This window comes from Schistocerca americana, chromosome X, assembly GCF_021461395.2.
Source record: "Schistocerca americana isolate TAMUIC-IGC-003095 chromosome X, iqSchAmer2.1, whole genome shotgun sequence".
In the NCBI taxonomy this organism is placed as follows: domain Eukaryota; kingdom Metazoa; phylum Arthropoda; class Insecta; order Orthoptera; family Acrididae; genus Schistocerca; species Schistocerca americana.
In genome coordinates, this window is record NC_060130.1 from 1,011,731,838 (window position 1) to 1,011,744,890 (window position 13,053).

Below are 13,053 nucleotides of genomic sequence, written 5' to 3' on the forward strand. Positions count from 1 at the left end.
CACATTGCATATCTGCCTACCAGAATAACAGTGCTGTTGGAACACCGTTCTTAGCGTTGTAGCTCACTGTCGGTATCTGAGACCATATGGGCTCTATGCACCAGAGCATAAGACACTACTTCATTAAGCAGGGTGGTGACTGCTTTTGGCCTGCAAATATGACTCTATGTGAGTGGGTTTGCAGTAGACACTTTGTGCCATTTTTTCTTCTATGACATTCAGGAGTGGTAAGATGCCACCTTTTTCCACTTCCACAGGGAACTGAATATTTAGATGGAGCAAGTTCAAATGCTGGAGAGGCATAGTTAATGTCTCTGGCCTATTGGGCCACAACACAAATCTTCAAGGTTAGCTACTTAGAGTCTTTCCATTCTTTTGTAAATAATTTGTATAAATTTTTTCAGTCATGGCTTTCGGTATTATTCAGACCTGACATCACCTGCTTTCTTTTGAATACAAAGTATTTCTTTCTTCTTGAAGTCTGAGGGTATTTTGCCCATCTCTACATCTTGCACAGCAGGTGGAATTCTTTTGTTGTGGCTGAATCTCTCAAGGTGTAGATGCAGACATGAATAGTACACTGATTCCTCCACAGGAGCGAGCTGGCAGTAGTGACTTCTTAATAGTAATAGCCTATCTAAAGGTATGGTTCTCTGCAAAATTGGAGAAGTACCATACCAGTACCAAACTGTCACTGGCTGTATACATGACACCACAATGGATGGATGGCTCTGCCAAGGATCTCTGTAACTCTAAGAAAGTGTCATCTACTCCAGAGGCCTTATTTTGACTTCTGTCCTTCAATGCTCTGTCAAATTCTTCTCACAATATCATATTTTCCAAGTCATATTCATCTACTTCCTCACCCCCTTCTATAACATCGCCTTCAAGCTCATTTCCCTTGTACAGTCCTCATATATATTCCTTCCACCTTTTAGCTTTTCCTTCCTCACTTAGTACTAGCTTGCCATCTGAGCACGATATTCAACTGCTACTACTCCTTCATTGAAAGGTCTCTCTAATTTTCCTATAGGATTTACCTTCTTTCACCTCATCATGCTTGTTTTTACAGCCTTGTATTTCTGTCTAGATGTTCCTGCTTTGTCATTTGGCACTTCGTGCCAATCTTATGTTTTAGATGTCCATATTTCCTTTTGCCTGCTTCATTTGCTGCATTTTCATATTTTCTCCTTTCACCAATCACATTCAGTATCTCCAATATTATCCAAGGATTTCTACTGGGCTCTGTTATTTTGCCTATTTGATCTACCAACTATATTTTAGCCCACAACTACTTTCCCTCTGAAGGTAAGGTTTATGAACAAATCCACAGCACAACCATGGGCACTCACATGGCATCCTCCTATGCAAACCTGTTTTTGGGTCATTTAGAAGCAACCTTCCTAGCCTCCCAATGCTCCCAACCTCTGGTCTGTTTCTGGTTCACTGATCATATTTTCATGATCTGGACTCGTAGCCAAGATACCCTACCCAAATTTCTTCAACCTCAACACCTCTTCTCCCATCTGCTTCACCTGGTCATCCTCTAACCAATGTGTCATCTTCCTGGATGTTGACTTCCACATCTCTGATGGCTCCATTCACACCTCTGCCCACATTAAACCCACTAACCCCCAACAGTACCTGTATTCCAATAGCTGCCACCCCTTCCAAACCAAAAAATCCCCCCATATGGTCCAGACATCCATGAACAACCTATCGTATTTACTCGAATCTAAGCCGCACTTTTTTTTCCGGTTTTCGTAATCCAAAAAACCGCCTGCGGCTTAGAATCAAGTGCAAAGCAAGCGGAAGTTATGAAAAATGTTGGTACATGCCGCCACAACTAACTTCTGCTGTCGAATATATGTAGCGCTACGCAGGCATGCTTTGTAGGCACAAAGATAAATACTGGCGCCAAAACCTCTGCGTCAGTAAATAAATTTAAAAAAAAAAGTTGAAGACGAGCTTATTTCTCCGCCGCGAGTTTCGACCACTGCATTTTCATACATTATCCAACGAAGTAAATACAAATTCCGTATTGTTCATCTTTGAATGTAGCACAATTTCAGTGTACTACGAAAATCTGACTGGCAAGACTGTTTGGGATGTTTGTCAATTTGGCCAACTCTACGTTCTGAATTTTTTCCTGTCTGTGAGAAGAGATGGTTGCTAATAGGAACTTGATGAAATTTGAATCACATACAGTATTCTCTTCACTATAAGAATAATACGAATATAAACATTTTGCCATGTATTCTTTCGTGTTTGCCGCTATCTCATTTAAATCCTGTCTGCCAAATAAACTACGAAACTAGAGTGAGACAACAGCAAACGCGGAAGAATATACGTATAGTGTCATGTTTATATTCGTATTATTCTTATGCCTAATAGCGATACAGTCAGAAATGAAGCACGGCAACTGACTAGATTTTTAAATCTAAGATGACTAATTTCTGTACAGAATTTGATGTAATAAAGAAGCGGCCGCAAAGATTTTCAAACGGAGAAAAATTTTCGCCCAACTCTCGCTCAGAACATGTTATATCATACGCAGTCTATTATTTGATTCTTGTTGATCATTATCAAAGAAAGCAGCAGTGTAAGTAACAACAAATAGCAGTCTCTTGCCATTGTTTCGCTAATGAGACGATTCCTCTGTTTTTTTTTTAATTGTACGCGGCGGTAGAGCGCACAAAAGCAAGCCATGCCGCGAGCCGCGACAGGACGTAAACACGCACTATCAAAATGCGACAAACAATGCATGACACAGTGCAGTAATGCATTTTCAGCTTAAGAGTGACGCAAACACCTATAACAAAGAAAACAGCACTTATCAGATCAAAGCAAAATAAGCAATCGATTCAAACCAGACGAAGCACGTGAAAAAGGAAGGGCACCCGTATAAATACGGACGGAGCACCTGACGCATAGCAATGGCTACGTGGTAAAGCTTAACTGCTAAGCTTACGACTCGAACCAAACTACTGTAGCTGTATCATCATTCATTCGACCTAAATTGTGTCTCATATTACAATGGACCAACTTTGTTTCGATTTGGAGGTGCGGCCTACAACTTTTCTCTCCCCTTGAATTTCGAGTCTCAAATTTCAGATGCGGCTTATATTCAGGAAATTTTTTTTTCCTTTATTTCGAGTCTCATTTTTCAGGTGCGGCTTAGATTCGAGTAAATACGGTATCCACTGTGACGAGAAATCCCTTGCACAGTATGCTGAAGGTCTTAGAAAGGCTTGCACAGACAGACAGGAAATTCCACCCCCTCCCCCACCCAAAAAAATAAATAAAAAAAATCTACTACCACACCCAAGAATCAGCTACAAAGGAGTAGCCTCTCATTATTCAATATCACCCCAGACTGGAACAACTGAACTATATCCTTCACCAGGGCTCTGATTATCTCCCACCCTGCCCTGAAATGAGAGATATCCACCCCTCCTAAAGAGGTGTTCTACCGTGCACCCAACATATGCAATATCCCTATGCCATTCCCAGTCCAACTCCCTAGCCAAAGGGATCATATCCCAAAGTACATCGCCTGCCCAATCCACCCAACCAGCACCTCCTACTCCAGTCCTGTCAAAGGCTTATTCTACCCCACCAGAGGCTGGGCCACCTGTGAAAGCAGCCACATCATAAACCAACACTGCTAAAAACACTGTACAGATTTTTATGTTGGTATGACTACAAACTAGCTGTCCACCAGGATGAACAGCAACCTCAAGAACAAAGTTGACCACCTGGTGGCACAACATGCAGCTGAGCACAATATGCTCAATTTCAAAGGCTGCTTCACAACCCAAGCCATCTGGATCCTTTCCTCCACCAGCAGTTTCTCTAAACTACGCAGATGCGAGTCATCCTTACAACACATCCTCTGCTGCTGTAATCATCATAGCCTCAAATTCTGGTAACCCTGTGTCTCTGCACCCTCCACCCAACAGTCTCTCCCTGCCTCCCATTTCTATTTCCCTCCACCCATCCCCCATTAACACTACTCCCACCACAACCAGTCTGCCTGCTGAAAAAATAGCATTGGCACTTTTAGCCCAGTCAGCTCCATGTACAGGCACAGGCATATGTGTATATGTGTGTGTTTGTGTGTGAATTGTACTCTAGCTCATCAGAGGATAACTCTGAAAGATAGTAAGAACTTGAGTGAAACATTAATTAATGTCATTCTTATGTATGAACTCATTATGAGTGGACAAGCTGGGTTGCCTATTCCGTAATGTTCAAAACGTTGTACACTGGGAAATAATATATGAGACTGGTTCCAGAAGAAATGCTTCATATTCATTTATATGAAGTTGAATACTTGTTGAAACTTTTCGATGCCAGCATAAGCAGGACTGCATTGGTGATGAAGTCCATCATATTTGCACCAGCATAGTCCAAACAGAATTTGATTTTAGGTGCAGACATTCAGAGCTACAAAAAGTAACAAGCTACAATGTGAACATGCTTATATTCATATAAGGGGAATACTGGAAGAGCTAAAAGTTATCCTAAGGATCGAGTTCCAGAGGTGTTTCGGGGATTGGAGAAAGCACTAGCATAAGTGTATAGTATCTAATGGGGACAATTTTGAAGGGAATGACATTGATGTAGACGAACAAATTAAATTCTTTCCAAAAAACAATAATTCCCACTACTTTTTATCACACATACTAACCAAGATTGTAAATTTCAATTGGTACTTACCTGCAAGAAATAATCGTTCAACATTCCATGCAGGTAATCTTACTAAACCTGCATCTGACACACTATTCTGGCCACGAACATCTAATAGCTTAAGTTTAGTTGAGGTTTTTAAAATCCTTTCTATGGAGTTGTCATCAACTATGGGTTTTGAGCATGATTCATCAAAAAGAGTAAATGCTGCAATATTTAATTCCTCAAGGTCAGGGAAGCCAGGAGATAAAACCTGAAACAGTTTCAGTTGTGTTCTGTACTTTCTATCACAGAAATAAAGACTTAACATGTATCCTGAAGTAGTTGAATAAAATTTACTTTACAATGACATGGAAAGTGCTGGATGGACATAATCATACACACATGAACAGTTTTTTTACCCTACTCAGCATAGGTAGAACACAGTCTATACACTCATTCTCACAAGCAGTGATGCAAAGACTGGTGGAACAGATATGCAGTTCCTATGGTTGATGATGGCAGAGTTCACAAAGTGGACAGCTATCCAGAAGCAATGTCCAGAACATAGTGAAAGCCATTGTAAACATACATAAACAGCTCAGCGAGTGGTCCAAATTGAAAAACATAAAAGTGCTGTGTGGTGGACCGATGATGAGTCTTGAAGTTATAGATGCTAAGAAACAATGTCCACTATTGCAGCCCATGTGCCGTTTTATCAGGAAGTCTTGAGTGTGGGACAAATAGAGGAATGAGAAGTTTGTGACTGGACATCAGGTGAACTTTAGTACCACAGAGATATATGTGAAACTTCTTCATGCTATGTATGACTGTCGAAACTTCTTTCTCCATTTGTGAGTAGTTTCCCTGTGCTGCATTTAATGTTTTAGACACAAATTCAAGGGGCTGTTCTATGCCACTGGCATATTTGTGTGACAGCACTCCACCAATGCCACACTCTGATTCACCAGTGGCAAGTGTTAAGCATTTCCCCAAGTTGAAAGTTTATAAACAAGGGACTGGTCTAAGGTAAGAAAGCTTTCTGGCATGCCTCTGACCATGCAAATTTAACTCTTTGTTCAGCAATTTATTAAGCACATACACTCCTGGAAATTGAAATAAGAACACCGTGAATTCATTGTCCCAGGAAGGGGAAACTTTATTGACACATTCCTGGGGTCAGATACATCACATGAACACACTGACAGAATCACAGGCACATAGACACAGGCAACAGAGCATGTACAATGTCGGCACTAGTACAGTGTATATCCACCTTTCGCAGCAATGCAGGCTGCTACTCTCCCATGGAGACGATCGTAGAGATGCTGGATGCAGTCCTGTGGAACGGCTTGCCATGCCATTTCCACCTGGCGCCTCAGTTGGACCAGCGTTCGCGCTGGACGTGCAGACCGCGTGAGACGACGCTTCATCCAGTCCCAAACATGCTCAATGGGGGACAGATCCGGAGATCTTGCTGGCCAGGGTAGTTGACTTACACCTTCTAGAGCACGTTGGGTGGCACGGGATACATGCGGACGTGCATTGTCCTGTTGGAACAGCAAGTTCCCTTGCCGGTCTAGGAATGGTAGAACGATGGGTTCGATGACGGTTTGGATGTACCGTGCACTATTCAGTGTCCCCTCGACGATCACCAGTGGTGTACGGCCAGTGTAGGAGGTCGCTCCCCACACCATGATGCCGGGTGTTGGCCCTGTGTGCCTCGGTCGTATGCAGTCCTGATTGTGGCGCTCACCTGCACGGCGCCAAACACGCATACGACCATCACTGGCACCAAGGCAGAAGCGACTCTCATCGCTGAAGACGACACGTCTCCATTCGTCCCTCCATTCACGCCTGTCACGACACCACTGGAGGCGGGCTGCACGATGTTGGGGCATGAGCGGATGACGGCCTAACGGTGTGCGGGACCGTAGCCCAGCTTCATGGAGACGGTTGCGAATGGTCCTCGCCGATACCCCAGGAGCAACAGTGTCCCTAATTTGCTGGGAAGTGGCGGTGCGGTCCCCTACGGCACTGCGTAGGATCCTACGGTCTTGGCGTGCATCCGTGCGTCGCTGCGGTCCGGTCCCAGGTCGACGGGCACGTGCACCTTCCGCCGACCACTGGCGACAACATCGATGTACTGTGGAGACCTCACGCCCCACGTGTTGAGCAATTCGGCGGTACGTCCACCCAGCCTCCCGCATGCCCACTATATGCCCTCGCTCAAAGTCCGTCAACTGCACATACGGTTCACGTCCACGCTGTCGCGGCATGCTACCAGTGTTAAAGACTGCGATGGAGCTCCGTATGCCACGGCAAACTGGCTGACACTGACGGCGGCGGTGCACAAATGCTGCGCAGCTAGCGCCATTCGACGGCCAACACCGCGGTTCCTGGTGTGTCCGCTGTGCCGTGTGTGTGATCATCGCTTGTACAGCCCTCTCACAGTGTCCGGAGCAAGTATGGTGGGTCTGACACACTGGTGTCAATGTGTTCTTTTTTCCATTTCCAGGAGTGTAGAAAAGGTGGGCCACTTTAGGAATGAACTTTGCATAATAATTAACTTTGTCCAGGAACGACTGTAGTTCTGTGGAGTTCTTAGGAGCTGGTAAGTTATTGATTGCAATCCTGCCCAGGTGTGAGCCCTTTTTTACTTAATATACGTCCTAGGCACTTTATACTTGGCTCACAGAAACTATATTTGCTAAGGCGTCAATGCAGCTGAGGGACTTGAAGCCGTTCAAAGAACATATGTATGTTTTGCAGGTGATTCTCCCATGTGTACCCAGCAATTAGCAAGTCATCTAAATAATTGACAAATCGTCAGTGAAGTCTATCTTAGAAAAATAATGGGTCCCCCCCCCTCACCAACACACATTGCTCAACAAACCAAGCAAATGCCTGAGGGGGAGGCAATGATGCTGCAGCTGCAGACTGTTGTTGGTTTTGCAGTATCTGTAACAACAACATGTGCTGTTTGCTGTTGCAATTCTCACTACTTTCGTGCTGTTGTTATAACTGCTGCCACAACTTTATAAACTCATGATCCATGCTTCACACTGAACAATTACACAGTAAGAAAGTCTTCATCATCACTTTCCTATACAACTCAGCACAGGTACAATACAGTTTACGATCACTCCTACCTGTGGTGAAACAAACACCAATGAATCTTCCAGGCGGTTCCTGTGGTTGACAACGGCAGAGTTCCGAGTACACAAAGTGAATGGCTAGACAGAAGAAAAGTCCAGAGTGTAGTGAAAGTTGTAATAAGCAAGCACAAACAGCCAAGGGAGCAAGCCAAATAAAAAAATGTAAAAACAGGCAAGGTCAGTCATTCTACTATCAATGGGACATACCGAAGGCTTCACAGAATAGCGAGAAATGCCAGACGAGTGTGGAGCCATGGTGTTTACAGGCACTCTTGCATCAATGGATGGGCTCACATGACATGCGCACAGCTGTGGTGGCACAATGAAAGAGAAATCTGCGGCTATGATTTGAAACTCTAGTATCTCTGACCTTTCCTCCATACTGGTACTTGGGCTGAGCAGAGAATCCAAATCACTGTCAGATACTAAACACGTGAAAATGTAGCTGTGTGTGTGTGTGTATATGTGTTTTCTGAGGGCTTTTTTTGTTAGCTGTGGAAAAGGAAATTGTCCAAAAGCTGATCAACGTTTTCAGTCTTATGTTACTGTTGACTACTCAATGTCTCAGCTATATGGTGAGTGGATTACCTTTTTTGCTTCCATTATTCCTCTTACAATTTACAGTTAATAATAAAATGCTGAAAGAAGTGTATCAATACAGTTTGAGACATGCCAAAAATCATATTCTAAGTCACAATAGAAGAAACAGTACTTACATACCAGGAAAAGAAAATACAATATCTCAAAAATAAAATCTCAACTTACTGTCAAATTCGTAGATGAACACTTATCAAATGTGTTAATAATAATTGAACATGCACGAAAATCTGGTGGAATAATATATTACAGATTAGAAGACTACTTCTAATAAATAGTAATTGCAGGCAACGTGGTAGTATGGCAATATATGTTAATAAACGTATAGCAGTCTAAAAAATTTCACTTCTGGAACACCACAACAAAGATTAAGCATAAAGTGATTGCGGTATGTTGCACACTAAATGAAGATGTCATGTGCTTAATAGCCAGACTTACTGGTAAAAAGGTAAATTCAAATAATATAACACACACAAAATTTACTCATTTATTAAGTTCATGGAATATTTTAAATACAGTAAGTTCAGACACTAGAGTACTGGACACATGCTCCATCAGAATAGAGTATGCTGTAATCAACAAAAATGTTATAGATAACACAAATTACAGTACCTTAGATTTTTCATTATTTTGACCGCTCTCCTGCAGAAACAAATTCTAATTGATGAAACATTAATACCTTTAAACACAAAGTAACAGAATAATAATGAGGTTCTATGTAACAAATTAAAAAGGTCTAGTGACAAATCGAATGAGTTCTACTCAACCCTCCTGACATACAGCATTGCTGCCTTGTTAAAAAAATCCAGAAGGTAATGAAAAATTACCAAAATGGAAGTAATTCTAGATTGAAACTTCCACCAAGTGTGATTATAGACTCACAAAGAGTATACATAACAAAAGCCTGCTTTACAAAACTACTAAACCACTGATTTTTAACAAAAATACAAGGAGTCTCAAAAGAAAATTTATACTTGATGACCTCTCTGCAGAGGTGCAATAAATCCGAGGAGGGGGGAGGGGGGGGGGGATGCGTTGAATGCTTGCTAGGCCTTTTGGAATTCAGTCAACATGGAGCACTTCTTGGGAGTGGACTGCGCGTTCTGGGTGCAAAAATTTTACAAAAATGGTGATTCAGTGACTCTAGGATGGAGAAAATTTTACAGTGTGGACTGCATAATGTAAATGATGCTCGAAGTGTTCCCCTTATCCGGAAATGGACCAAAAGGTTTGTGGAGGCTGGTTCAACAACGGTCAAACAGAAGTCCAGGTGACCAAGGTTATCAAGAATGAGTGAATCCATGGAGAGTATAAATTGGTGTGTTCGTGATTATCCTAACCTCTCTATTCATAAGTGTGCAAGTTCTTTGAATGTGCACAGATCATCACTGCAGCATTACAAAGACCAGTTGGTGCAAGAATTAAAGCCTCAGAATGCCAGACATAGCCTGCAATTCATTAATGATGCGTGCCCTCCATTAACAGCATCTTGTTTTCTGACAAGGCTCATTTTTACTTGAACGATCACATCAATAACCAAAATTTCCGCTACTGGAATGCAACAAATCCTAAATAGAAGCATGAGAACCCCTTCATTTGCCAAAAGTTACTGTATGGGCTGTGATTTAGGATCGAGGAATAACTGATCCGTACTTATCAAGGTCAAGAGCAGTCATGCAGTTACAGTGAATTCGGAATGTAATGTGACGATGTTAAATGATGTTTTGGTACCTGAATCGCAAAACTTTCCTGGTGATAACCAAAGAACATGATTTCAGCAAGACTGAGCCACAGTACACATGTCCAATGCATCTTTACTGCGAGTTCATAAAATTTTTGCTGGCACAATGATCTCCAGGAGGGGTGACATAAATGGGCCATCCTGTAGTCCAGATTTGAGCACCATGAATACAGTGTATGTCAATAATCCAACTTCTCTGGAGCAACTGAAAGAAAATATCTGTAGCAAAGTGGCAGCCATCCCTGTGTTTACATGCAGAGAGGTCATGGAAAATTTTGTTCATAGTTTAAATGAGTGCCATAGGCATGCTGGATTGCATTCAAATGACCTTATTTTTAAGAAGTACATTTCTAAACTGTATTTTTCTTTACTAAATACATATTCTGTCAATAGACTTCAAATTCTATTTTATTCTGACATATCAAACATAAACTTTCTGTTGAGACACGATGTACAATCCATAATCTCTAACCTCAGGAAGCAGACTAACAAAAAAGCAATAGGGCAGTCTGGTAACACAACTTAGGCATCCTGAGAGCTAATTGACAAATATTGTAAAGGTCCCAAGAAGATGAATGTGGAACCATTCAGTGTTAGACATGAAGGTAACATTGTGAAAATCCTAAACACTGCATGTAGTATTTTTAATAACTGTTTGACTTCTACTATTAACCAACGAATCCATATGCAGATGCACAGGTAGAGAGACCCCATGTCCCCTTACTCAGTGTACCACGTTTGAATTTGAGGAGGTGAATGAGCAGAGGTATGCAAAGTAATACACATACTAAAGAAAAAATATTCATCTGGATGGAATGGCACATTAAGTGCAATTACTAGAGTGCTTTTAAGAAGAATTTCTAAACCCCTTGCCTAACGGATTAATTGCAGAATTACAGGAAACATGTAAACAATTGTTCTAAACAAGAGTGTTGTGAAACCATAGTATAAAAGGAGAAGTAAGAAGGAGGTCTCCAGTCGCAGATACAATAACAAGAAGAAGAAGAAGAAGAAGATTAAAATCTATTGTCTCTACTATGGCAAACACAGGAACAATTGGCATTCACACAGAACACTGAGAATGCAGGTTTCACAGTTGTACATTCTGATCCCAGTGGTTGTGTTTTCTGATCATGTAACTGAAGATTTTAGGTCTTATGCCACAGGCCTCCATCCTCACTTCTCACCACGGAAGGCAATGGCTGAATGAATTCAGAAATATCTTTCACTATTCTGGTTTCAGACAGAGCTCCCTGCCACCGTTGGATAAGCAGCAGCCAGCAGCAAGTCGTACTCTTAGCTCACTTATTTGTTTCATAGTTTAATTCTTGATTTCTTTGAATGTTTTTGGGTACTTGCATAGTTTAATTCACAAATTTCGGGTGTATTATAGTATTTGAGAGTTGTAGCATCGCGTTTAGTACCTGAATAGTATAAATTTGTGTAGTTGAACGACCAGTGTCGGTTGGTCACAGCCAGTGAGCTCCCTGCCGCCATTGGATAAGCAGCAGCCAGCAGCAAGTTGTACTCTTAGCTCACTTATTTGTTTCATAGTTTAATTCTTAATTTCTTTGCATGTTTTTGGGAACTTGTGTAGTTTAATTCACAAATTATGGGTGTATTATAGTATTTGAGAGTTGTAGCATCGCGTTTTAGTACCTGTATAGTGTAAATTGGCGTAGTCATCAGTCATCTGTTTGTTTTAAACAGCTTGTGAGATAAGAGAGAGGAAAAAAAAATTGTTAGGGATGGATAGGGACTGCGCCTGTTGTGTATGGATTCAGGGGGAATTGGCCACTGTCTGTAAACAGCTGGAAGCTGTGTTGGCCGTGATCGACAGGCTCCAGGCTGTTGCCCTGGGCCGCGGTGACATTGGAACACCTGAGGCGAGCACTTTGGCGCCTCTGGAACCTGTAGCATCACCTGGGATCTCTGATGCCACTGTGCCCTCGGATTCGGACATCCCTGTCGGTCGGCACTTGCCTGACAATGATTGGCGAACTGTGGTGGGGTCGCGAATCCCTGGGCGGAAGGCGAAAGTTGGTGCTGGTCACAAGGCTGTACCCTTATGCCTCTGTAACAGGTTTGAGGTGCTGCCCACTGCTGAAAGTACTTCTGAGCCAGCAAGGGAGACCTCGCCTGTTGCGGCAGTGGCCGGTCTCCCTGAGCGGTCCGGACAACCACAGAGGGTGGGATTGCTTGTCATAGGGAGCTCCGATGTTAGGCGGGTGATGAAGCCCCTTAGGGATATGACAGCTCAGGACAGGAAGAAAGCCAATGTGCACTCCGTCTGCATACCGGGGGGAGCCATCCAAGATGTGGAAAGGGTCCTTCTGGATGCCATGAAGGGTACAGGGTGCAGCCAACTGCAGGTGATGGCTCATGTCGGCACTAATGATGTATGTCGCTATGGATTGGAAGAGATTCTCTCTGGTTTCTGGCGGCTATCTGGGTTGGTGAAGACTGCCAGTCTTGCTAGCGAGACGAAGGCAGAGCTCACCATCTGCAGCATCATCGACAGGACTGAGCAGACCTTTGGTACAGAGCCAAGTGGAGGGTCTGAATCAGAGGCTCAGATGATTCTGAAACTGTGTAGACTGCAGATTCCTCGACTTGTGCCATAGGGTGGTGGGGTTACGGGTCCTGCTAAATAGGTCAGATGTCCACTACACACAGGAGGCGGCTACACGGGTATCAGGGGCTGTCTGGCGTGGACTGGGCGGTTTTTTAGGTTAGACAGTCTTGGGAAAGATCAAAAAGGGCTCCAGTCTCAAAGGGTGCAGGGCAAAGAAACGTCAAGAATCGACCAAGACACAGTCAGTATTGTAGCTGTAAATTTGTTGTAGCTGTGTTGGAAAAGTACCAGAGCTTCAAGCGCTGATAGAA

General features: G+C 42.9%; 1 protein-coding gene across 2 annotated transcripts in view; it reads right to left on the bottom strand.

Moving 5' to 3' along the window:
• The window catches only part of LOC124555223 (F-box/LRR-repeat protein 6), a 198,306-nt gene that overhangs the window by 115,559 nt on the left and 69,694 nt on the right, over positions 1 to 13,053 (bottom strand). For both annotated transcript variants that reach the window (XM_047129076.1, XM_047129077.1), the window contains exon 6: positions 4,723 to 4,945. In XM_047129076.1, the coding sequence (XP_046985032.1) occupies positions 4,723 to 4,945 (223 nt within the window). The remainder of the gene's footprint in view (positions 1 to 4,722; positions 4,946 to 13,053) is intronic.